Below are 25,935 nucleotides of genomic sequence, written 5' to 3'. Positions count from 1 at the left end.
CAGTCCTTGGAAAACACCAGTATGTCATCAAGGTACACTACCAGAAAAATCCCCAGGTAATTTCTCAAAATCTCATTTATGAAATTCTGGAAGACCGCAGGGGCATTACACAACCCAAAGGGCATGACGAGGTATTCGAAATGGCCTTCGGGCGTGTTAAACGCAGTCTTCCACTCATCCCCCTCTTTGATGCGAATAAGGTTATACGCCCCCCGTAGATCCAATTTAGAAAACCATTGGGCCCCCTGAACCTGATTAAAGAGATCAGGAATCAAAGGAAGGGGATACTGGTTCCTTACCGTGACCTTATTCAGGCTACGGTAGTCAATGCATGGCCTAAGACCACCATCCTTCTTCCCCACGAAGAAGAAGCCAGCACCTACCGGAGAAGAAGAGGGACGAATGTAACCCTTGGCCAGGGATTCCTGGATATACACTCTCATAGCTTCACGTTCGGGACAAGAAAGATTAAATATCCTACCCTTAGGAAGCTTAGCTCCTGGTACCAATTCGATAGCGCAATCGTATTCTCTATGAGGAGGTAACACTTCGGAGGCCTCCCTAGAGAAAACATCAGCGAAGTCCTGAACAAACTCGGGTAGCGTATTCGCCTCCTTAGGGGGAGAAATTGAATTAACAGAAAAACATGACGTACAACATTCATTACCCCATTTGGTTAGCTCCCCAGTATTCCAGTCAAACGTAGGATTATGCAACTGCAACCAGGGAAGACCTAGAACCAAATCATACGATAATCCCTGCATCAACAGTACAGAGCATTGCTCCAAATGCATGGAGCCAACAAGGAGTTCAAAAACAGGGGTATGCTGTGTAAAATAACCATTAGCAAGAGGAGTGGCGTCGATACCCACTACCGGGACAGGTTTAGGCAAATCAATAAGAGGCATAGCAAGGGACATAGCAAATTCCACAGACATGATATTAGTAGAGGACCCTGAATCCACGAAAGCACTGCCGGTAGCAGACCTACCACCAAAAGAGACCTGAAAGGGAAGCAAGATCTTAGTACGTTTCATATTTACGGGAAATACCTGTGCGCCCAAGTGACCTCCCCGATGATCACTTAGACGCGGAAGTTCTCTGGCTGCAACCTTACGCTTAGGACAGTTGTTCACTTGATGCTTGTCGTCCCCACAGTAGAAGCAGAGACCATTCTTCCTGCGGAATTCTCTACGTTGTTGGGGGGACACGGAGGCCCCGAGTTGCATAGGTATCTCTGAATCTTTCGGGGAGGAACGAAGCAACGGAGCTTCGGGAGGCATCATGGGGGAGTCGGAGGAGAAAACACATAAACGTTCACGTTGTCGTTCCCTGAGACGTCGGTCAAGTCGTATCGCTAAAGCCATAACCTGGTCTAGGGAGTCAGAAGAGGGATAGCTAACTAGCAGGTCTTTCAGGGCATTCGACAGACCCAACCTAAACTGGCATCTTAAGGCAGGGTCATTCCACCGAGAAGCTACGCACCACTTCCGAAAGTCAGAGCAATACTCCTCAACAGGTCTCTTACCCTGACGTAAGGTCACCAGCTGACTCTCGGCAAAGGCAGTCCTGTCAGTCTCGTCATAAATAAGTCCGAGAGCAGAAAAGAAACAATCAACGGAGGAAAGTTCAGGGGCGTCAGGAGCCAAGGAGAAGGCCCACTCTTGGGGCCCTTCCTGGAGCCGGGACATAATTATACCCACCCGCTGGCTCTCAGAACCTGAGGAATGAGGCTTTAAACGAAAGTAAAGCCTACAACTCTCCCGAAAGGAGAGAAAAGTCCTCCGGTCCCCTGAGAACCGGTCGGGCAACTTGAGGTGGGGTTCAAGAGGTGCGGTGCGGGGAACTACCAGGGTAGCATCAGGCTGGTTGACCCTCTGAGCCAGGGCCTGGACCTGTAGGGAGAGACCCTGCATTTGCTGAGCCAGGGTCTCACGGGGATCCATAGTGGTGTCAGGGACCAGGGGTAGACTAGGTATGGGCTTGTTATTATGTAATGGCAGGGGGTAGGGAGACGGACAAGTGAGCCCTAATCTACCCGCCACTCTGTCCCTGCCTACTTGCAACGACCCGCTCTAGGCGACGGGGTACAACTGGGCGGCGGTCCCTGCGCTCAGTAAGTGCACGACAAACACGACAAACATACAAGGAACACAAGCAAGGAAAAGGGGCCGTTGCCCACGGCAACACCGTGAGCAACCAGAGTGGTGAACGAGCCGAGTCAAGCCAGGAGTGTGCGAGGTACAAAACGAAAAGCAGAAGAGTAGTCGGTAAGCCAGGGTCGGTATGGAGCAGGATCAAAAATAGCAGGAGCTGTAGCTGGGCCAGGAACCACAAGGAAAGAAACAAAGCAATAACAAGCACCGAGGGACAGGAAGTGCAGGCTTAAATAGACCGAGGGCGGGAGCTAGCTGAGTCTGGCCAGGTTACGATAGGCTCTCCCACTCCTAAGCCTGCCAGCCTGAATGGTGGAAGCAGGAGTCAGTCTCAGGGATGTATTCTCAGGTGCTGACTGATTAGTTCTGGGAGTTAACCCCGCTGTGCCTGGCAGATCCTTTACAGAAATTATGGAAAATGTACAACAACTGCGGCATTAGGATCATCTTAATGAGATTAGCCCTTCCCACAACTGACAAATATAACTTACCCCAAGCTGTTATTTTCATCTTGAATTTGACCAATAGTGGTTGTAAATTAAGGCGGAATTCACACGACAGGGTTTCCCGGCCGGGTGACGGCCGTTCATAAATCGGCCGTCACCCGGCTGCATTAGGAAAAATAGACCCCTAATGGGGCTATTCACACGACCGATTTTTTGACGGGCCGGGAAACCGGCCGTCAAAAAATGGGACATGCCCTATTTTCGGCCGGGTGCCCGGCCGCCCGGCTCCCATAGAAGTCTATGGGGCCGGGTAATACACGGCCATCACCGGAATGTGTCCCGAGTGATGGCCAGTCTACCGTCGATCGCGCACTCTCTCTTCCTCCTCACAGCGCAGAGTGCATGTGAGGAGGAGGAGGAGTTGATGCCATTCGGACGAATTGCTACACTGGAGATACACTGTGTGGCAGGGCCCTGGTGTACAGCAGGTGGAAGGGAGCGCTGCGCTGGCTCCCTTCCCCTGCTTGTTTTAAAAGCGCCCTGGCCCGGCGACACCTTTGATGGCGCCGCTAGCAGCTGCTGCGGCTGCTACTATTGCAGCGACGCCACTGTAGCAGAGCAGGGAGGTATCTCCCTGCTCTGCTATGTGCTAGCCCTACCTTTAACTCCCTGAAGGAGCGGAATCCCTGTGTGTTCGGGGATTCCGCTCCTGGACAGAGCGCTTGATGTCTCTGTCCATATATGGACAGTGACATCAGGGGAAACTCCTGAAGCGGAATCACCGGCCACATGGAGATTCCACTTCAGGAGTTGCACCTGATGTCCCTATCCAGATATGAACAGAGACATCAAACGCTCTGTCCAGGGGGACATACAAAAGAATGTTGAAAACTAATGAAGTAAAAGAATGAACATTATTAGTAAAGTGAAGATAATATAAAAAAAATTCATCCGATTAAAAAACGGTCAGGGAGAAAAACGGATGCAAATCGGGTCCAAATCGGCCGGTAAAAATGGCAACACGGCCCGGAACGGAATCGGAACGGATGCAAACCAGATGCAAACCGGCCGGGAAAATCGGCCAAAAACGGCCGATTTTCCCGGCCGACACTCAGGCCCTGTCGTGTGAATGAGGCCTAATGGAGATATAATCAAGAAAAGAGGCCGAAAACTCTATCCCCAAATATTTAAAGTTCGTAACACACACTAAGGAATCATTATGAACCCTTGGGGCAGAGCGCATTGGGTCCACAGGGAGCAAGTGCGACTTATCCCAATTTATTTTAAAACCAGAATATGTACCAAAATTCTCAATTAGGGATATTGCTGCTGCTACTGATCCACTGACATCCCCCAGATAGAGAAGCATGTCATCTGCATAAAGCTGCACTTTTTCCTGCAAGTGTCCATAGGAAAATCCCCTAATATCATCAGACAAGCGTATGAGTGCAGCCAGTGACTCTACTGCTACAGCATACAAAAGGGACAGCCCTGTCTAGTTCCTCTTTCAAGAGCAAACTGAGCAGACAATCCTCCATTTGCCCGTATTTGAGCTGTAGGACAAGAATACAGGACCTTAATCCATGCTATAAAGGACGATCCAAAGGCCATAGCCTCCAAGGTGCACCAAAGATACTGCCACTCTACGCTATCAAACGCTTTAGCAGCGTCCAATGAAAGAATAGCTCTGTCCCCTACATTATCTGCCTGCAGCTGCAGATTTAGAAATAAGCGTCTCAGATTCATAGCAGTGAACCTTGCAGGCATAAAGCCGGTCTGATCCGGGTGTATAATGGTAGAAATAACTTTATTCAACCTCAAAGCTAAGGCCTACGCCAAGATCTTAACATCAGTCATAAGTAACGAAATCGGGCGATAAGAATCAGCTAATTGAGGATCCTTCCCGGGTTTTGGCAAGACCACGATAATAGCCTCTTGCATAGAAGCCGGCAAGGAACCATGGACCAATGAATAGTGAAACACTTCCAATAATTTGGGTAAGAGTACTGCACAGTATTTTTTATAAATTTCAACTGGCAACCCATCTGCCCCAGGCGCCTTATCATTAGCCATCTATTTGACAGCTTCTTCCAATTCCACCAGCGTAAGCGGAGAATCTAAAAGGGCTTTAGCCTCCCCAGACAATTGAGAGAGTTGTGCTCTAGCTAAGAATGAGCAAATATCAGTTTTGGATGGATGCACCTTGGAGGCATACAGATCAGAATAGAAGTCCCCGAAAACCTCTAAGACCTCCGAAGTTTCCATAACTAGAGTGCCCCGCACCGTTTTCAAAGCAGCTATATGAAAAACATTCTGCTGTGCCTTTGCCAACATTGCCAGCATATGGCCAGCCTTCTCCCCTTCTTCAAAAGCTTTCTGTGCATGAAACTGCCGCTTTCTACCCGCTACTTCCAAAAGATGGAGATTTAATACTTCTTGTGCAGTTCTTAATCGTGTCTGATGTACCACAGTAGGGCTGGAAATAAATGCCTCCTCAGACCTACGCAATTCTTCATGCAAACTTTTATCTACCGCCCTAGCTGCAGTTTTATGTCTACTGATTGTTTGCATAAACAAGCCTCGCAAATACGCCTTCATCACATCCCAGACATAAGGGACAGAAGAAGAGACACAATTAATTTGAAAGTAATCCTCTATCCTCCGGACAACGAATCCCTGCTTGTCAACTAGAGTTAGCCAGAAGGGGTTCAGTTTCCACATTCGAGGGCCATGGGGACCCTGAGTATTAACGTCAACAGTGACTCTAACTGGAGAGTGATCAGATAACATTCTAGGGAGATACTCTACCTGACTGACCAAAGACAGCATACATTCATTCCCTAAAGCCAAATCTATGTATTCTGGATAAAGAAGAGTAAGTGGATGAACAACATGAGAATTTACTCTCACAAGGATGTTTTAACCTCCACACATCCAGTAATCCTAACTCTTGTACCAGAGTACCAAACGGGGTCGTAGCCTCACCGTCATTCCTAGCCTCACCTCTACATTTATCCCAATTGAAGTCAGGAATATTATTAAAATCTCCAAGAAAAATCAAAGGTATCCCAGGCTTATCAGCCACAAAAGACATGGCCCTAAGCAGTACTCTATTAGAAAAAGGAGGGGGTATATAGATAGATATTATTATGAACAGTTTTGAGTATATGGTACATAACAGACAGATATATTGCCCTTCTTTATCTATCTCCATGTCTAAGCATTTAAATGGGGTTTGTTTGTGTACTAATATGCTGACTCCCCTAGAATACACTGAGAACGTGGAATGACAGCTAAAGCCCAACCATCTCCTTTGTAGCTGCTGTAATCTGTCATCTATCAAATGTGTCTCTTGGAGACACACAATCGCTGGTTGGTGCTTGTTAATGTATTGAAAAATGGCATGACGCTTCGTGGCATCAGCCATTCCCCGAATATTCCAACTAATAAAACTAACTGAATTAGCCATATTCAAAATAGGACACAGAATTTAACTAGCCATATTCAAAATAGGACACAGAATTTAACACACATACAATCAAATAATGTGCCAACTGTAACCCCAGAACCACAAAAAAAAAAAATAGATGAACATGTCTCACCGAGAAAGTGGGCGTTTAGATTCCTACTAGTGCAATGTTCAGAACCACAGAAAAGTTCTATCAAAACATATATCCTGCATTTCAACATAACAATATACTTGCTAGGCATAAAGCCCATAAGTGCTGCCTTAGTAACCAATAAATAGCAGCAAGCCAGGCCACATACTCACTACTTTACGCATCATTTAACAGAATGCAAGTCCCATAAGACATGACTTGTAAAAGAAAAACATGTGAATCATAGTTCAGGACGCCTTGACTCGCAGTTGCCTCTCGTGGCCATCAAGCCATTGCATGGCCAGTTGTGGGTTGTCAAAAAAATGAGCTCCTAAAAAGCTGCAACACGCAATTTCGCTGGGTATAGCATAGAATACGCCACCTGGAAAGTTCTCAGTCTTTTCTTGACATCTTGAAAACTTGCTCTTTTACACTGAACCTCTGCTGAATAATCCGGGAAGTTGGAGACTTTCCCGCCATTTATAGCTAAAACCGTCCGCTCCCACGCTTTTCTAAGAATGATATCCCGATATTCATGGTGCAATAATTTGGCAAATATAGGTCGCAGAGGATGTCCAGGTGGTAAAGTGCGAGTAGGTACATGATGAGCCCGTTCAATAGCAAATAATGGGGTGAAGGTGTCTTCCCCAAAAGAAGTGCGCAACCATTTCTCCATGTATTCTATGCAATTAGAGCCTTCTGACATTATTACGACGTAGCCTATTTTCTAGGTCAGGTGTCCCAAGCACACTAGTATCGGCTCTGCTCCGAGACTCTGGAATTCCCTGACATCGCTGTCCACATATGAACAGCGATGTCTGGGGCTTCCCAAGAGCCGGAGTCCCGGGCAGAGCGCTAGTACAGGCTCTGCTCCGGGACTCTGTGGAATTCTCTGACATCGCTGTCAACATATGGACAGTGTGTCAGGGTCTTCCTCAGAGCGGAGTCCCGGGCAGAGCGCTAGTATCGGCTCTGCTCCGGCACGCTGTGAAATTCCCTGACATCGCTGCCCATATATGGACAGTGTGTCAGGGTCTTCCCCAGAGCCGGAGTCCCGGGCAGAGCGCTAATACAGGCTCTGCTCCGGGACTCTGTGGAATTCCCTGACATCGCTGCCCATATATGGACAGTGTGTCAGGGTCTTCCCCAGAGCGGAGTCCCGGGCAGAGCGCTAGTATCAGCTCTGCTTCTGGACTCTGTGGAATTCCCTGACATCGCTGCCCATATATGGACAGTGTGTCAGGGTCTTCCCCAGAGCCGGAGTCCCGGGCAGAGCGCTAATACAGGCTCTGCTCCGGGACTCTGTGGAATTCCCTGACATCGCTGTCCACATATGAACAGCGATGTCTGGGGCTTCCCCAGAGCCGGAGTCCCGGGCAGGGCGCTAGTACAGGCTCTGCTCCAGGACTCTGTGGCATTCCCTGACATCGCTGTCAACATATGGACAGTGTGTCAGGGTCTTCCTCAGAGCGGAGTCCCGGGCAGAGCGCTAGTATCGGCTCTGCTCCGGGACGCTGCGAAATTCCCTGACATCGCTGCCCATATATGGACAGTGTGTCAGGGTCTTCCCCAGAGCGGAGTCCCGGGCAGAGCGCTAATGTCGGCTCTGCTCCGGGACGCTGTGGAATTCCCTGACATCGCTGCCCATACAGTGAAGGAAATAAGTATTTGATCCCTTGCTGATTTTGTAAGTTTGCCCACTGTCAAAGACATGAACAGTCTAGAATTTTTAGGCTAGGTTTATTTTACCAGTGAGAGATAGATTATATAAAAAAAAAAAAACAGAAAATCACATAGTCATAATTATATATATTTATTTGCATTGTGCACAGAGAAATAAGTATTTGATCCCTTTGGCAAACAAGACTTAATACTTGGTGGCAAAACCCTTGTTGGCAAGCACAGCAGTCAGACGTTTTTTGTAGATGATGATGAGGTTTGCACACATGTTAGATTTTAATTTTGGCCCACTCCTCTTTGATGATCATCTGTAAATCATTAAGATTTCGAGGCTGTCGCTTGGCAACTCGGATCTTCAGCTCCCTCCATAAATTTTCGATGGGATTAAGGTCTGGAGACTGGCTAGGCCACTCCGTGACCTTAATCTGCTTTTCCAGCCACTCCTTTGTTGCCTTGGCTGTATGTTTCGGGTCATTGTCGTGCTGGAAGACCCAGCCACGAGCCATTTTTAATGTCCTGGTGGAGGGAAGGAGGTTGTCACTCAGGATTTGACGGTACATGGCTCCATCCATTCTCCCATTGATGCGGTGAAGTAGTCCTGTGCCCTTAGCAGAGAAACACCCCCAAAACATAATGTTTCCACCTCCATGCTTGACAGTGGGGACGGTGTTCTTTGGGTCATAGGCAGCATTTCTCTTCCTCCAAACACGGCGAGTTGAGCTAATGCCAAAGAGCTAAATTTTAGTCTCATCTGACCACAGCACCTTCTCCCAATCACTCTCAGAATCATCCAGATGTTCATTTGCAAACTTCAGACAGGCCTGTACATGTGCCTTCTTGAGCAGGGGGACCTTGCGGGCACTGCAGGATTTGAATCCATTACGGCGTAATGTGTTACCAATGGTTTTCTTGGTGACTATGGTCCCAGCTGCCTTGAGATCATTAACAAGTTCCCCCCGTGTAGTTTTCAGCTGAGCTCTCACCTTCCTCAGGATCAAGCATACCCCACGAGGTGAGATTTTGCATGGAGCCCCCAGATCGATGTCGATTGACAGTCATTTTGTATCTCTTCCATTTTCTTACTATTGCACCAACAGTTGTCTCCTTCTCACCCAGCGTCTTACTTATGGTTTTGTAGCCCATTCCAGCCTTGTGCAGGTCTATGATCTTGTCCCTGACATCCTTAGAAAGCTCTTTGGTCTTGCCCATGTTGTAGAGGTTAGAGTCAGACTGATTCATTGAGTCTGTGGACAGGAGTCTTTTATACAGGTGACCATGTAAGAGCTGTCTTTAATGCAGGCACCAAGTTGATTTAGAGCGTGTAACTGGTCTGGAGGAGGCTGAACTCTTAATGGTTGGTAGGGGATCAAATACTTATTTCTCTGTGCACAATGCAAATAAATAGATATAATTTTGACTATGTGATATTCTGTTTTTTTTTTATATAATCTATCTCTCACTGGTAAAATTAACCTAGCCTAAAAATTCTAGACTGTTCATGTCTTTGACAGTGGGCAAACTTACAAAATCAGCAAAGGATCAAATACTTATTTTCTTCACTGTATATGGACAGTGTGTCAGGGTCTTCCCAAGAGCGGAGTCCCGGGCAGAGCGCTAGTATCGGCTCTGCTTCTGGACTCTGTGGAATTCCCTGACATCGCTGCCCATATATGGACAGTGTGTCAGGGTCTTCCCCAGAGCCGGAGTCCCGGGCAGAGCGCTACTGTCGGCTCTGCTCCGGGACGCTGCAAAATTCCCTGACATCGCTGCCCATATATGGACAGTGTGTCAGGGTCTTCCCCAGAGCGGAGTCCCGGGCAGAGCGCTATTATCGGCTCTTCTCCGAGACTCTGGGGAAGCCTCTGACATCGCTGTCCATACATCGACAATGATGTCAGGGGCTTCCCCAGAGCAGGAGTCCCAGTGATGTCAGGAGCACAGCTGGAGTCCCAGTCTACAGGGGCCACTGCTGTGGCAGCATCTACAGGGGGCACTGCTGTGGCAGCATCTACAGGGGGCACTACTGTGGCGGCATCTACAGGGGGCACTGCTGTGGCGGCATCTACAGAGGGCACTGCTGTGGCAGCATCTACAGAGGGCACTGCTGTGGCAGCATTTACAGAGGGCACTGCTGTGGCAGCATCTACAAAGGTCACTGCTGTGGCAGCATCTACACAGGGCACTGCTGTGGCAGCATCTACACAGGGCACTGCTGTGGCAGCATCTACACAGGACTCTGCGGCAGCATCCACCGAGGGCACAGTGGCACTATCTAAAAAGGGGCTGCCCAATCTTGACATGTGTGCTAACTGAGCCGCCGGACTGCATTTAGTGACACTTAAACTGGAAAGCTGGATTGTTGAAATAAGCACGTGGAGAAATCTCTGATATTTTTAACCTAGCGGTATTATTATAGTAATATAGTGTTATAGTAGTTCAAATAACTAATTGATTAACAATAATTTAGTATTGTATCAAATTTGAAATTCATGCGACCCGACCACTTCACATTTTTTTTTTTATATGCGGCCCACTTACCCGGCCGAGTTTGAGACCCCTGTTCTAGGTCGTCCGTTTTGTTAAACAAAGCCACAATATCGTGAGTCGACTTTTTAGAGTCTCTTATAGTAGTTAACATGTTATCCTCCAGGTCTGTGACACGGCCCTCCACTTTACCAAGCCGCTCATTAACCTTTTTGAATATCATGTCTGATAATGGCTATATCTTCCTTCATGGCACCCACCTTCATATTTAGGGTAGACAGCGTAGACTTGCAATAGTTAATAGTCAAAAACACGTCTCGGAGCGTGGGCTCAGCTCCCGCCATTGTCTTATGATTTCTTGTAGCACGTTTCCTTAATAGTTTTGACTAAAAATCTCTTGCTGTTTTGTGTCTACAGATCCTATGCAGACCTATAAGTATTCATGGTAACAGACTACACACAAAAGTTGTGTAGTCTGATCCTGTAATTTATTCCTTGCTTTACATCTGTATCTTACTTCTTGTTTACTATCATTTGATGGGAGACAGATGGAAGAGAGTATGGCTGCAAAATCAGATTACAAATGGGTTGTTTGTAGTCTGTAACCATGGAGCCACATAGACCTGCATGGGAGCTGTATACACAAAATAGTACAAGCTTTTTAATCAAAACTATTTATAGGTCAAACATGAATTTGCTTAAAAAATGAATGTCCGTCATACTTAGCTATAATGTATCATTTGAATATTAATCTGAAGCATTTTTCCTTCTTGCAGGTGTGCGGCGCTTTGCAGCATGTTATGGACAAAAATCCTTTTAGACTTCAGGTTCTGGTGGACCAGTGGCCAGATTTTACTACGGTCATGTGTCGCCCCCCATTGGAAGTGAGTAATTACAGAGATATACAGGAATGCCTAATTGCCTCTTTTGCCCGTCCTATAATCTGGCCTTATATATATCGGTAAACGTATGCCTATTATGTGTAAAATATTATTATTGATAAAGTGTTTTTATTTATTATTATTGATTTAAGTGCTTTGCATAATATTTTAGTTTTTTTCATTACTAGGAGGCGCCCTATTCCAGGCAAACATCTGGTGACTGTACGGTCTGTATAGTACACCATCATATTCTTGCCTGACCATATCATCCAAACTAAGGTCGACAGAGTCCGAGCTTAGGTTGGATGGTAACTTGTGCGCCACCTTCTACTGGTGCATCCCCATATGGTGCATCATATAGAGCCTAAATAATACTGTGATACAGTGTGCGGATAATAGGGGCAGGCACTCCGGGTGCCCAGTCCGCACAGTTTGCACCCTTAAGGTCAGCCCTGGATGGAGATAGTCCATCAGATGTTAAGCATAGAGTATAGAAGAGCAGTGGAAGATATTTTTGGTTTATCGGGTAATTTTGTCTATTGCTATTGGGTTATGGGAAACACTGGCTGTTACTTTTAGTTTATGGGAAAACTCTTGCTCTCGCTCTTGGTTTATGGAGGAACTCTAGCTGTCCCTGTTGGTTTGTTAGAAAACTCTAGCTGTCTAGTTTTCCCAACATACACGCTAAGCTTATCCATAGGGTTCCATCAGGGCCAGTATGTTGAATGGTATAGTAGGCTATGGTATTTCATGCGACTATCGTATTGTGTTGCCTGTCATAATTCGACCAAATTCACATTATTTACCTGCGCTGTAACGATGCAACATCGCGATCTTCATGTTGCCGTGTCACACTATCCTAAACCTTATCTGTATGAGTTTAAAAATGACAGATTCCTCTTAGGTTCTAATCATTTGTACCTGATGTGGGGCACCTGATTCTAATTTTAGATCTTTAATGGTCTATACACACGTTGCGGTCATACCGTGATTTTTACTTCCATTGTTGCGAAATGGTTGCAAAATGTTGCAGCTTGGTAAAAATCTGCAATCTGACCACACCATGTGAATAAACCCTACAGGGGTTGTCTAGTTTAGAAATTCATTTTAATACAATGGCTGAGTGTGATGGCAAAGAATGTCACATTGACTTGAATAGACACTGTGTAATGCTTCATTTCTCCTGTGGTGGCGCTGCAGGGAAATTGAACACTTACTGAAAGGTTTCCCCACAGATTACAGCTGATCGCTGAGGATCTCAACAGAAGGGACCCTTCTAACATGTAGGAATTGTCCAAATCAGAGAACCCCTTTAGCGTAGAGGTAAATGTAGGGGGTGTTTTCCACCGAAGGAAATTGCATATTCCGCATCTATGAATTTTTTAAATAATAGTTTTCAAAGTCAATGTGTTAGTTTCTTTTGTTTAATGACATCACTTTGAGGGTGTGTTCACAAATACTTGTGTTGGGTTGTGCTGCAAAAAACGATGCAACAAAACCGTATGAATTGCGGTGGTATCACTATTTTTTCTGGCTTAGCAAGTTTTACTAGTAGATTTTACTGGGAAAAGTTTTGACTTGTTATCACAAATGCCTAAAATGGCATAAAACTTTTCTTCCATAGGAAATGAAGGATCCATCAGATCCTTACACCAACACATATTTTCTCTACAGTAAAGACCCCCAGGGGTTACGTCAGTTCCTCCAAGATCCCCAAACTGTGAACTGGAAGCAGGAGTTACAGATACAAGGTGACTATGCTACATAAAGACATCTTGGACAAATGCTCAAACAATAATTTAGTAAAAGTCAATAATAATACTTTATTGGGGTATAGAAAATCTAAATGAAAAACTGATCTTATTGCCCATTGCAACCAATCACAATGCAGTTTTTATTTTTTTAGAGCAGTTTAAAGAGGACCGGTTACCTCTCCCGACATGTCTGTTTTTAGTAAATAATTGTATTCCCCATGAAATAACAATTCTGGAGATTCTTTTCTTAGAACTCTACCTTGTGTCGTTCCTCTGTTATTCCTCCCAGTAATTTATTTATAAATTGACAGCTGGGTGTTACCAGTTGGGGTGTGTCCCTACACAGCCTGTCCAATCAGTGCTGATAGAGTGAGACTGTATAGGGACACGCCCCTTTGATAAGGGTAATGGTAACACCCAGTTGTTAATTTACTCATATATTTCTAAGAGGAATAACAGAGGAACAACACAATGTAGAGTTCTAAGAAAATATGTTCTAGAATTGTTATTTAATGAGGATTACAAGTATTTACTAAAATAGACATGTGAAGAGAGTGGTGCTATCTCTTTAAGAAATTAAAGATGAGCTCTAATCGGTTGCCATTATATGTGACTTAATGTGGAGCTCAAATTTGATGGTAACGGGTGACATCAATGTGACCAGTGTCAGACTGAGGTGTTTTTGGCCCACCATACAAAATAATTCATGCACGTTCAGAACATGTGCATGTCAACTAAGTAACCAATACTTGATGGTTAGGCAAACCGAGAAGAAAAATTTGGCTTCTTAAAGAGGTTGTCTCAGCAGACACACTCCTTTCAGAATATAGACGCCACAGCGATCAGCTGAGCGCTCAGGCCTTGCTCCCAGTCCCCCCTCCAAAAACAGCTCCTCTGCAGGGGAAATTAAATTTTAAATGGTGGCAATACAGATGGATGGCGCTAATCCCCCACAACTCTAGCTGCTATTACAGATTGGCTCTCCATTCTGGCACAAGAAGGGTCCCAACCAGGGGACTCCTCTTTGATGTCCATATGCCCTAATAAATGTCCCTCATATATATGATTGTCTTAGTATCATTGCTTAATATTAATTAAATGAATACGTAACTTTTGTCCTGTTTACGGCTTATTAATTACTTATCGCAGGATGCCAACCAGAATTGACCAGTGTGCTTGAAGAGGTCAGCTCCAAACATGGCAGCCAAATGTATACAACAAGTAATCTGTTATTCATGAGAGATGGAATGGAGAGTGAAGAGCTGGAGAAGATGAGCAAAATAAGGTAGACCAAACATTAATCCACACCAATGCATATATCATGGGTAGCAGCGAGTTAGTGATGGTGGCACAGGTGCCCATTGGGATGAAGTGAAAAATATATGTTGATATGTTCTCTTTCTATCTGTGTCTGTCATCACCTTGCACTGAGAGCCAACTTAAAGGGCAAAAGTTTAAAAAAACTTTACATACACCATATTAAGGAATTCTGAATTAGTAGAGATGGGTCCGCTGTTCAGGATCCTCATTTCTTGGTCAGAGTGGAGAGCAGTTACATAGAGCGCTCCTCTCTCTCTGGATAACCTGTCCTGTCCTGCTTTACACAGACATCCCATTGATATGAATGGACACTGTAATGCTTCATTTCTCCTGTGGAGGGACTGCATGAAAATGTAATATTGCCCAATTTCCCCACAGATTACAACCGATCACTGGGTATCCCAGCAGGAGGTTATCTTGTTATCATCTTATTGTCAAGGGACCCTTCTAACAAGTAGGGGTTGTCCAAAGTGGAGAACCCCTTTTAACCCCTTCCCGACATTTGACGTATCCATACGCCAAAGTCGGGTAGGGGAAGTATGGAGTGGGCTCAGGGAGTGAACCCGTTCCATACGATGCCGGTGTTGGCTGTTTGTTACAGCCGACACTTCAGAGTAACGGGCGGCATCGCGATCGAGCGCGATCCCGCTCGTTTAACTTGTTAAATGCCGCGGTCAATAGCGACCACAGCATTTAAATCGTTAGAAAGAGGGTGGCTTAATAGATGCCTGTCAGAATCACCATATACTGCAATACATTAGTATTGCAGTATATCGTGCAAGCGATCTAACAATCGCTGGCTGAAGTCCCCTAGGGGGACTAATAAAAAAAGTAAAAATTTGTGAAATATAGTTTTTTTTGTGCAAAAAAAAATGTCAAATTAAAAGTTTAAAAAAAACCCCTTTTCTCATTTTCCCCCTAGAGCACGGTGAACGGCGTAAAAATTTTTTGGGGAAACGCCAGAATCTCTATTTTTTGGTCACCTAATCTCCCACAAAAAATTAAATAAAAAGTGATCAAACCGTCGCATGTACACCAAAATGGTATTATTAAAAACTCCAGCTTATCCTGCAAAAAATAAGCCCTCATACCACTTAATCGACGGAAAAATAAAAAAGTTATGGCTCTCGGAATTTGGCGACATAAAATAAATTTTCTTTTTTACACTTAGGTTTTTACTTGTAAAAGTAGTAAAATATAGAAAAAACTATATATATTTGGTATCACCGTAATCATATTGACCCACAGAATAAAGTTAATATGTTGTTTTAATTGCACAGTGAATTCCGTAAATATGGTGCGCAAAAAACCATGGAGGAATCGCAGTTTTTTTCATTTTCTACCCCACAAATAATTTTTTCCCCGTTTCCTAGTACATTATATGGCTAAATAAATGGTACTACGATAAACTACAACTCGTCCCGCAAAAATCAAGCTCTCATAGTACTATATCGACGGAAAAATAAAGACGTTATGGCTTTTGGAAGGTGGGGAGGAAAAAATGAAAATGAAAATCTGAAAATGGGCTGCGGCGGGAAGGGGTTAAAGAAGGGTTCTTTGTGATACCTTGCCATAATTCCAGTAAAAATTATGTAGGACGACCATTTTCTAAAAGTTTCATATAGCCACTCGCTTGCTTCCCTCTGTTGGCTTTCCTGATCCTGCTTTGCTCCTTCAGATTTAAGCCTGTAACCTTCCTTGCTGAACTCTCTGATAGTAACCTTTGTCCTGGGGAACGGATTAGGAAAGTCTATACATCCATGAGTGGGTTAATGGTGTGAAATGGAAGGGGACTTGGACTACAAGCCTTGGTTAGTCAGTGCCAAATCAGATGCGGCGCTAAGTGTTCTACTATTTGGTGAGTTACGTTACACTTCTAGTGTAGTCTTCTGTAGATAATAACTGTTCCTGCCTGGAAACAGTCATCTTTGTAGCTACTACAAAGTCTATAGCAAGTGGCCCTTCTGTGCCCTGCCAGTGTAGGTACAATTAGGGTATGTGCACACGATAACGGCAAATACGTCTGAAATTAAGGAGCTGTTTTCAGGAGAAAACAGCTCCTGAATTTCAGACGGAATTGCTCGTACTCTCGTTTTTCGCGGCGTCCGTTACGGACGTAATTGGATCTGTTTTTCAATGGAGTCAATTAAAAACGGCCCCAATTATGTCCCAAGAAGCGTCCTGCACTTCTTTTGATGAGCCATCTTTTTTATGCGCCGTCTTTTGACAGCAACGCGTAAAATGACAGGTCGTCGGCACAGTACATCGTAAACCCATTGAAAGTAATGGGCAGATGTTTGCCGACGTATTGGAGCCGTCTTTTCAGGCGTAATTCGAGGCGTAAAACGCCTCCATTACGTCTGAAAAGAGGTCTTGTGAACCCAGTCTTAGTGTTTTTTTGTGAAATTGAAACACATAAGGCCCTTTTACACGGGCCAATGATCAGGCAAACAAGCGTTCATATGAACGCTCAAACGTTCGTTCATCGACTGATCGGCTCGTTTATGCGGCCAATAAAATGGTCGCTAGTCCGCAGCACAACTCCCTGTATAAACGGGGAGATGCGCTGCTGACATAATGAAAATGTATGGGGACGAGCGATTGCAGTAACAATTGCTCGTCCCCATACATAACCAATCGTAGCTCCTTGTGAAATGAGCAAACGAGCCCCGATCGACGAGCTGTCTCCTTGATCAGTGCACATGACAGTGACCTTTCCATGTTCACTGCCATTTCCACCCTGATGGACCCTGTGCACCTCCTTACACCCTGCCATCTGGCTACCCTACCTAAAATCATCGATATGGGCATAAAAAAGAAAAAGCATGCATGCCTGAGGAATGAATTGCAAATGGTTGCTCAGGAGGGTACCTGCAGAAGTTGTAAGACATGTGTAAGGAGTCTATCTCAATATGTTTCTCACATTAAGATTTATCTTTAATTTTTGTTTTTATATAGTGAGCATTAAATCAGACATGCACAACTAAAAGTTTTTAAAGGCTTCAAAAAGTGATTTTGGGTGGTATATCGCATATAAAACCTCATGACAAATTGTACCCACCCGGGATACCTGCCTGATAATAGTCTGAAATTTAGTCCAGTGATGTTTTGAAGCCTTTGAAACCATGAGAGCCACCAACATGGTATAATTTCGGAAGGAATGGAAATGCCACTGATGCGTTTAGGTTGAAAAAGGGGTTGATAAATGTAAGGCTATACATTTTAGAAAGTTGTATACATTTTAGAGAGTTGGCCGACATTTTAGAGAGTTGTGGTCAAGAGTGGTCTTGGGAAGAAAACCACTCCCAGACTTCTCTGGCAGTGGCTTACTAAATAATGAACAAAAAAAACGGCATGCAAAAATTCAACATCCCAGACCCTTCTCTCCCCCATCATCTGCCGTCGGAGAGTCGGGACACCGCCAGACACATTCGATAGTCGGCTATTGCCATCAAAATCGGCGGGATAGGCCAATATACATTTAACGTTCATGGCCGGCTCAACTCTCTATAGGCATTACATGTCTGTTTCACAGATGTCCACCAAAAGACTAGTAAGCTCCATCTATGTAGATAAAGGCTGACTAAATCACTAATATTGTCAGATTATTCAATGTGTATGGGGCAATCCGATGGTTCCCTGACATCTGTCATCAGGGGAAAGAATAATTGGAAATGTTTGATTTTAACATGCCCAAATATTTTGTTCCCAGAGTAAATAAGTGGTGCCAGAGAAATATATTGACTCTTTTAAGTCTATTGTACTAAACATGCAAGATCAGCCGTTCCACAGGGGAATTTGGAGAGATAGCTGTCAGCCAAGTGTTCGACCAGCTTAACAGAACTTGATCATTTTCCCACATTGCTTCTTAAGATATAACCCAAAAATATGGAGTTCCTTAGCCACAAAAATGGGCAGATGCAACAAGTACAGACCACACGTGACTATCTAAGTTAGGACTTTTTATATAGATGCCGGATGTTGCCAGTGTCCATGTTTTATTATTAATAAATCAATCAAGTGTTTATGTAGGAGAAGAAATCCCATCCGTACCCTTCAGATCACTCCAAACTAATATACATGGGGCCATTGAGCTCTAGAAAAGCTTCAGTTCATCTCTAAAAATGGCAAAATCTAATTGTCTCCAGTCTGCCCTAGATTATACGTCCTCTGCCGTTTCTGCCATCTTGCTTTTGAAACAGGAGAATTTAACGGCGGACCATTATGTTGTCACATTTTGCATAGCAAGTTATAGACTGGAAGAATTAACTCATTTCTGCCTGCTCCAAGGATTACTGGCGTAGTCCTCGCACTTTTATATTCTCTATTTAATGGCACTGCTCGCTCCTGCGAATAATGCCATCAACAGGCTCGGGCTGTCATTTTGACAGTCCAACTCTGTACTCTGATAAGGAAAGGACATATAATTTCACTGTTTATGTAAGGCGGTCATCTAAAACTAAAATTGGGGCTTTGCTCATGTAGCGCTATAGCCGCGTGAAACGTTAGATGATGTACACATATTTATCAGGTATGAGGTTTCTGACCTTAGTAGTGAACTAACCTGTGGGTGAGGTAGTGCAACAAGAGGTGCTTTCAACCTCTTAGATATAGCGTATAAGGAAATAAGCACTAGTTCAGACAGTAATGTCAAAATGTAGAACATTTTTTCAATGTCAAATGACAGAAAACAAAAGCAATAAAATTGCCAAATGTGAATAACATATTTCACCCATCTGAAGGTTAGAGTCCTGGAAACGTCTGACAACACCTGTGCAACGTTTCGGGGGACCGTCCCCTTTCTTGAGCAAACCTGTTGGACGTTCAGTGCTCATTTAAATAGTGATCGACTAAGGTAAGTGTAATTAATATAATATATAACATTTTACAAAAACTTGAATATTAAAACGTGTAAATAATTTAAAACAAGCATTGAGTTTCACTTTGAATATTAGAGGAATGGATTGTTTTAGAGGTTATAATGTTTCAATAAATTTAGTTAGTGAAGGGTTAAATGTTACATATTTTCTCCCTTTTTATTTTTATGAAGGAGTTCTCTTTTTTTAATATACTAGTATATGTATGAAAACCAATCCATTAATTCAATAGTCAGTAAATCGGATGTAAAATTAGAACGATATCTCAATAATAAAATACATAGTATTATTTAATATTTACAGATCACTATTTAAACGAACACCGAACGTCCGACAGGTATGCTTGAGAATGGTGGCGGTCCCCCGAAACATCGCACAGGTATTGTCAGACGCCAATCCTCCACGCATGTTGTCTCTGCTATCGGCGAAAGCCCTGGATCTAAATGAGAAAACTATGAAGGAACTCTAACCAGGACATTTCCAGGACTCTAACCTTCAGATGGGTGAAATATTTTATTCACATCTGGCAATTTTATTGCATTTGTTTTCAATTGACATTGAAAAAATCTAAAACACAATTTTCTACTTTTTGACATTGCTGTCTGAACTAGTGCTTATTTCCTTATACAGTACATATATTTATCACCATCTTTTCAGAAGAATTAGGGGATAAATATTTGCGGTAAATAATGAATGAACCAACTACCCAAGAAAAGAATGTGAAAATAATGAAACAAAAATAGTTTTTTCCATGTTTCTGCCCATTTTTAGTCCTAAATAGGACTTTGTAATAAAAAAAAATATTAGATCCAATTTGGTCAAATTAAAAAAACGTATGTGTCCTGAAAAGGAAATAAAAAAATATTTGGGTAGACTAAGAAACAAAAAATGTAATTCTGCAGCAATCCAAAATGTGAAATTTTGCTCTGGGCATCAAGAGGCCCAAAACACCCTTAGTCAAGAAAGAGTTAATGCCACATTCTACTCCGTTAAATTTGCCACCTTTGGACAGCCTTATAAACTTGGCACCAAGCACCCTTATTTAGTTTCAGGAAAAAGCACTTTCCTAACAGAAACAATGGTGTCTGCCTCCAAGCAATCCATGCAAAAGTGCACAGTCTGCCCCTGCCATGGAACATTAATCCGATCTGCTATCATTGACCTATGCAAGTTGAGAAACGGAAACAGTGACCTAAGGTAGTTTGGTAACATTACTGGACCACCCTTGCTCCAGATATTCAGATTCTGCTGCTCATTGTTTACACCTTTAAAAAGCATTTTCAGGCTCTACTCTCTCTAAGACTATCGCTTCCAAGTAACATCCAGTTTTGTATCACTTTGTATCCCACCAATGTCCCTGAACCCCATTATGCTCAGTCTACTATGGCTTCATGCCCATTCCCAACTGGTTGAATATTGAGGTACCACAATTGAAGACCAGCTATTTTTGTAACGCTTTGGCTGTTTTTCAACTACTTTGCTAATAACATCGTCAATAGTCTACTGTGCCGAAATATGATGTGATGATCTGACCTCAAGCATTTCGAGAGTTTGGAATCTCACCTAGAAGAGCATAATCAACTTTCAGTCAAAAATAACAGCTTCCTTGTGCTCTCAGATCATTATGTGCAGTACCTTTTGTGAAGCATTTTCTCTTCAAAGCTCAGACACTTGCATTCCAGACCTCTAATGTTTCCCAATTCACTAACAGAAACCTAATAGTGCAAATGAAAGCACAGGGATCCATGGAAACTCACACACTAGATGGATCCTCGGCGCACTTACATCTTATCGTCCAGGTGGATACAGTGGATACAGCCCGGTCACTACATACAGTGTTATTATTGAGTTCAACCGTATATAGTAACGAAAAACAGAGCTTCAGCTGCTATTAAGACACATTTCGAGGTTATTCGTATTACATTATCCAATCAGAAAGCAGCATAAATGAAGTATTTTTTTACACGACCTGAAAGCTCTGTGTTCTAGTTGGCTGCCTGCGTTGAAGCCTTTTTCCTTTTAAATATTTTTTAATTTTAGAGATATAAAAAGTACAAACGTACAAAATTGTAAGCATTATAATGATAGGGGAAGGGTGCAGCTAGGTAAAATACTATTACCTTTGAAAAGATGAAGGGAAGCATAGACATCAAATGACCGTAAGTTAATGGTACAATTGAGCATTCCAGCATAAAAGCTCTATGTATTCAAAAGGCATGTGATCACGTGGGGTGTCACCCTGGAGGATAGAAAAGACAAGCTTCAGGATAGTGCCGTCTAAAAAGAATTGGGGAGATTGCTCCGGTGAGAAGCCAGGTTTCTCAGCGATCGGCAGAAGAGGCCCTGCTGTATCATATCAAACCCTATGTCTAACATAAAGGGGGATCTGTATGCTCCCAGGCAAGTTTGTGGTCCAGGGAAGGGCAGTTATGGTCAATGGGCAGATGTACTGTGCCATAGTCATGCTTAGTTTTGACCATTATAGAAAAGTTGGCAATAGGCAGTAACACAAACGCCACTCGGGTAGACCAAACCCATCAGTATCTCTAGGTCTAGTGAGGACGCCCCTACGTCTGCATAGACCTTATAAAGTTATTACAGTCTCTGGATCCAGAGCTAGAAGGAGGATGGGATCTTGAGGGGGATAGTCTGTAATAAGTTCATAGTTTAGAGAGTAGCATCATTATAATTGTAACGTCTGCGGCCCGTCGTGCCCACTCACCCCTCGACGGCCGCGACTGCAGGCACCCCCAGTTTTGGTTGGCATATCCTTCTTCACTTTCGCTCCACTATGCAGTCTCCCTTAGTGTGCGCGCGCGTGCTCTGCAGTGTACATCCTCACAAATTTATGGCTGGCCATGCCCCCCCCCCCCCGCCCAAACCATTGAAGCATATTTGTTGGGCTTTAGCATAAATGAACAAGGTGAAATTCAAAAAAGATTCAGAAGTGTCAGGATTGTGAGTACACATGACGTCCAGACTGGATTTCATGTGTATTCATTATCAGGACACTGTAGTAATGTTAGGGCTTGTGTATGAGGCTGCACATAGTGATATATCTATATCGCTAGTGCAGTGTAAATGAATGGAGAGGAGTGCATGATGCTGATTGGTCAGCGTCATGCACTCCTCTGTACAACGCCCACTTGGTCGAAAGTAAAAGTACGCCCACTTGGGCATTAAGAAAGCTCATTAGCATAAACTTAAATCGCTCCTAACTTTGTGAAAAAAGATCGTTTTTTTTAAATAAAAAGCATTACTGTCACCTACATTACAGCGCCGATCTCCTTATATAGGAGATAGGGCACTTATAATGTGGTGACAGAGCCTCTTTAAGCCAGTTTCAGACAGCTATTACAAATCCACATTTTAAGGTCCATATTAAAGTCGCAAGAGCCAAACCGGTGCAGTGGTAATCTCAGTTTGATTTAGTAGAACTGATATTATAGCTATAAAGGGTATGGGGAAACCTTTCCAAAAGAGTACCTCTTTCAGAAGACCATCCCATTATCTAGAGCATATTTCCTGTGCCAGAGTTCATTCTATCGTATTCTATGCATACTAGCATCTTCTTCAGAGCATCTAGGAGACCATTTTTCTCAAAGAAGTTTCCCTGTGATTGTATTTCTATAGTATTCAATACAAACATAAGACTTGTCATTACAGGCATTGTCTAGTTCATAAAACTTATTTGTCATACACCCTATTAGGACATTGTGTTAATCGAGCGGAATCCTCTATTAAGGATCCTCCTCTCTTATCCAAAGTAGAAAGTGGTTACCAAGACTGGCTCTCGCTTTGGAGGACCTGTCCTGTCCTGCATTATACAGCAACCCATTGACAACCCCTGTGTAATGCATAATTTTCCCTGTGGTGGCACTGCAGGGAAATTCAATACTTATTGTTAGGTTTCTCCACGGATTACAGCTGATCGCTAGTGATCACAGCAGGGAGACAATTAAGGATAAAAAGTTCTAACTAATAGGGATTGTGCAGAGCGAAGAATGAAAACCAAAGCGACCCTAGGAATAAAGAAAATGTAGGTTAAGGAGCGAGGAGGAAGAAAACATAGTGTTCTGGGTGGAAGGATTCTATTGAAAACAAGGTTCAATCAATTACCATCTCTTATTTCTCACACAGTTCAGACGAATTGCAGTACACCCCGCTCCAAACCCATGAAGCTCCTTATGTGAACGATCAGTGGCTGTTCGGCAAGAATGAGCATAGTCTTCATTATATAGAGCGCTGCATTCAGAACTTTTCTTCAATCAGTGTCCGAAAAAAAGGAGTGGATCAACCAATTGCCTGGGCAGTCACTGAGCAATCTATGGAAATCCGTATGGGGTACACTCTACCAGCCTACAGGAATTTGGGACTTTCCTCTATGATCCTACTCAAGTATGCTGCTATCAATCACAAGAAGGGGTATCCTACCTATGTTCATGCTGCACTTGATAATAAAGCAAGTCAAGCCGTAGCCTACAGAACAGGATACCAGCAAAAAGGCAGATGGTTACAGTGGAGCTTCCAGCAAAAAATTCAAAAAGCAAAATACTAAAAGGTGCAACCTGTACCTATCCTTTCTATTGCAGTCAGAGCCCAAAGGTTGTAGCTCCAAATCTCCTAAACATATAACTATTCCACAAATGTTGCAAAGGTGGTACTTTCTCATTCCATATGGTGCCTTATTACCAGTGCCATACAGTATGGTACCCAAATAACACAATCACTATATAATGCAAAAATAATCTGCAGTACTTTACTCAAGTAGTAGTGCCACACAAGTAAATATACCCATACAATACTCCAATAATACCCCAAATAACACTAACATACAGTGCTATACAATGTCGTAATAGTACTGATATGGAACTAATATTACAATTCTCACATGCCATGGTGCCAGGCCATTGGTGGCACTCCCTTCAATAGGGATGAGTGATTACACAGGTGGCACACCCTTGGGCGGACCTCCTTATAGTCCACAAGCTCGCTCCATAATTCTGTGAATGAAGGCAGTCAATAAAGTGCAAATCAGATTACGAATGGAAAAAGTAACAATCTGAGTTGTGCCTAAAGTTTATCTTTCCGTATTTGCTATAAAGTTGTATGTAAACATTTCAGCCTGGTGAGAGTCTGACTGTCCAATAGGATTACTGTTTGGACATCCAGAACGAAAACCCTTCCATTTAGAATCTCTACGTAATCTCACATGTCCCCAGCACTGAGAACCTCATCTATGTAACGGAGAAGCACCTTTTACGTCACTCTTCTGTCATAATCTGAGCATGTAATCTGCAAGAAATGTCAACAACTAAACTATTAACGTGTTCCTGTTTGTGTTGTTTCTAGTTACTCTTTATATATCCGATTATGTATACGTAGTTTCACTCTGTACATTTATGGCGTACATGTACACCACTGTGATCGCGCGGGATTAACATCAGGAGGGCTGCACTCTTACTGTAACAGGATATGAGGTACCTCTAATCCTCGCTTTTTAATCTATTCATCACCACGTTCAGTACTGACTGCGGCAGAGATGGAGGTCGCTGTTTATCACTTCTGGCATGCTTCTGAATTCAGCAGTTGGGAAACGCATCCATATAAGTCAGCGGCTCTCTTCCAAATGACATTGCCAAGAGGGTAGTTGTCACGATCTAGGGGTATGTGGACCCCCTAGGCCGCTCAACCATAGCGGAGAGGCAGCTGGCCAAGTCACAGTCTATGCAAAAATCTATATGAGTTTGTAGCACAAGGATACCTGAAATAGTCCAGATGGTGGCAGGGGCTCTGGCACGGATGGTAGTAGGTGCAGCAGGTTGCGCCAGATGTGGCGGATGACAGCAGGTGCAGTAGGTTGCTCCAGACGTGGCGGATGACAACCAGTGCAGTAGGTTGCGCCAGACGTGGCGGATGACAACGGGTGCTGTAGGTTGCACCAGTTGTGGCGGATGACAAGGGGTGTAGTAGGACACAACTCCAATCACTAAACAGGCTCAGGAACCATAACACAGCACGGGATACAGGATACAGGTAGCAGGGCACGGAACACTGGGAACGGGACAACACTAAGGAACTGTTTGCAAGACTAACATGGGAATTACAAACAACGCTCAGGCAAGGATCAGAAAGGCAGGGCCCTTATTATAGTTTAGGGTGATTAGGGAATAATTAATTAATTATTTACATATGCGCGCCCTCTAGTGAGTGTAGCGTTCATGGCCACGGGCCGTCAGGTTTACCCACCTCCCGACGTCCGCAGCCATGGATCAGTGAGCGCTGGCTCACATCTTCTTCCTAGGAGACACCAGCGCTCACTTCCGCTCCGGTCCGCTGTGTCTTGTAGGGTGCACGCGAAGGCTCGTGCCGGACTTAAACGGCAAGCGCACGCACATGTGAACAATCATCATCATCAACTACACATGATTTCCTGGATTATAAGAAGGGCCCTGCCACGTCTAGTACTGTCCGCCACGTCTGGCGCAACCTGCTGCACCTACCTCCATCTGTGCTGAAGCCACAGTCACTGCCTGGACTAATTCAGGTACCCGTGTGTTACGAACTGCTATAGACTTTTGTATAGACTGTGACTAGGCCAGCTGCCTCTCCACTAAGGCGGAGCGGCCTAGTAGGTCCGCATACTCTGTGATCGTGACAGTACACTCTGGCCATGAAACCCGCTGGTCAGCCCAAGACCGCACTCCAGAAGATACAGACGGAGATGCATGACCTACG

General features: G+C 43.9%; 1 protein-coding gene across 3 annotated transcripts in view; it reads left to right on the top strand.

Moving 5' to 3' along the window:
- The window catches only part of LOC142742710 (glycine N-acyltransferase-like), a 51,444-nt gene that overhangs the window by 17,220 nt on the left and 8,289 nt on the right, over positions 1-25,935 (top strand). For 2 of the 3 annotated variants that reach the window (XM_075852753.1, XM_075852754.1), the window contains exons 3-6: positions 11,142-11,249; positions 12,871-12,997; positions 14,150-14,285; positions 23,338-24,529. In XM_075852753.1, coding sequence (XP_075708868.1) covers positions 11,142-11,249; positions 12,871-12,997; positions 14,150-14,285; positions 23,338-23,755 — 789 coding nt within the window. In that variant the 3' untranslated portion in view covers positions 23,756-24,529. Of the gene's footprint in view, positions 1-11,141; positions 11,250-12,870; positions 12,998-14,149; positions 14,286-23,337; positions 24,530-25,935 lie in introns of those variants that run through there. The other variant, XM_075852755.1, reaches the window with a different exon arrangement.

Source organism: Rhinoderma darwinii, chromosome 2, assembly GCF_050947455.1.
Source record: "Rhinoderma darwinii isolate aRhiDar2 chromosome 2, aRhiDar2.hap1, whole genome shotgun sequence".
In the NCBI taxonomy this organism is placed as follows: Eukaryota; Metazoa; Chordata; class Amphibia; order Anura; family Rhinodermatidae; genus Rhinoderma; species Rhinoderma darwinii.
This window is presented reverse-complemented; position numbering and strand designations above follow the sequence as displayed.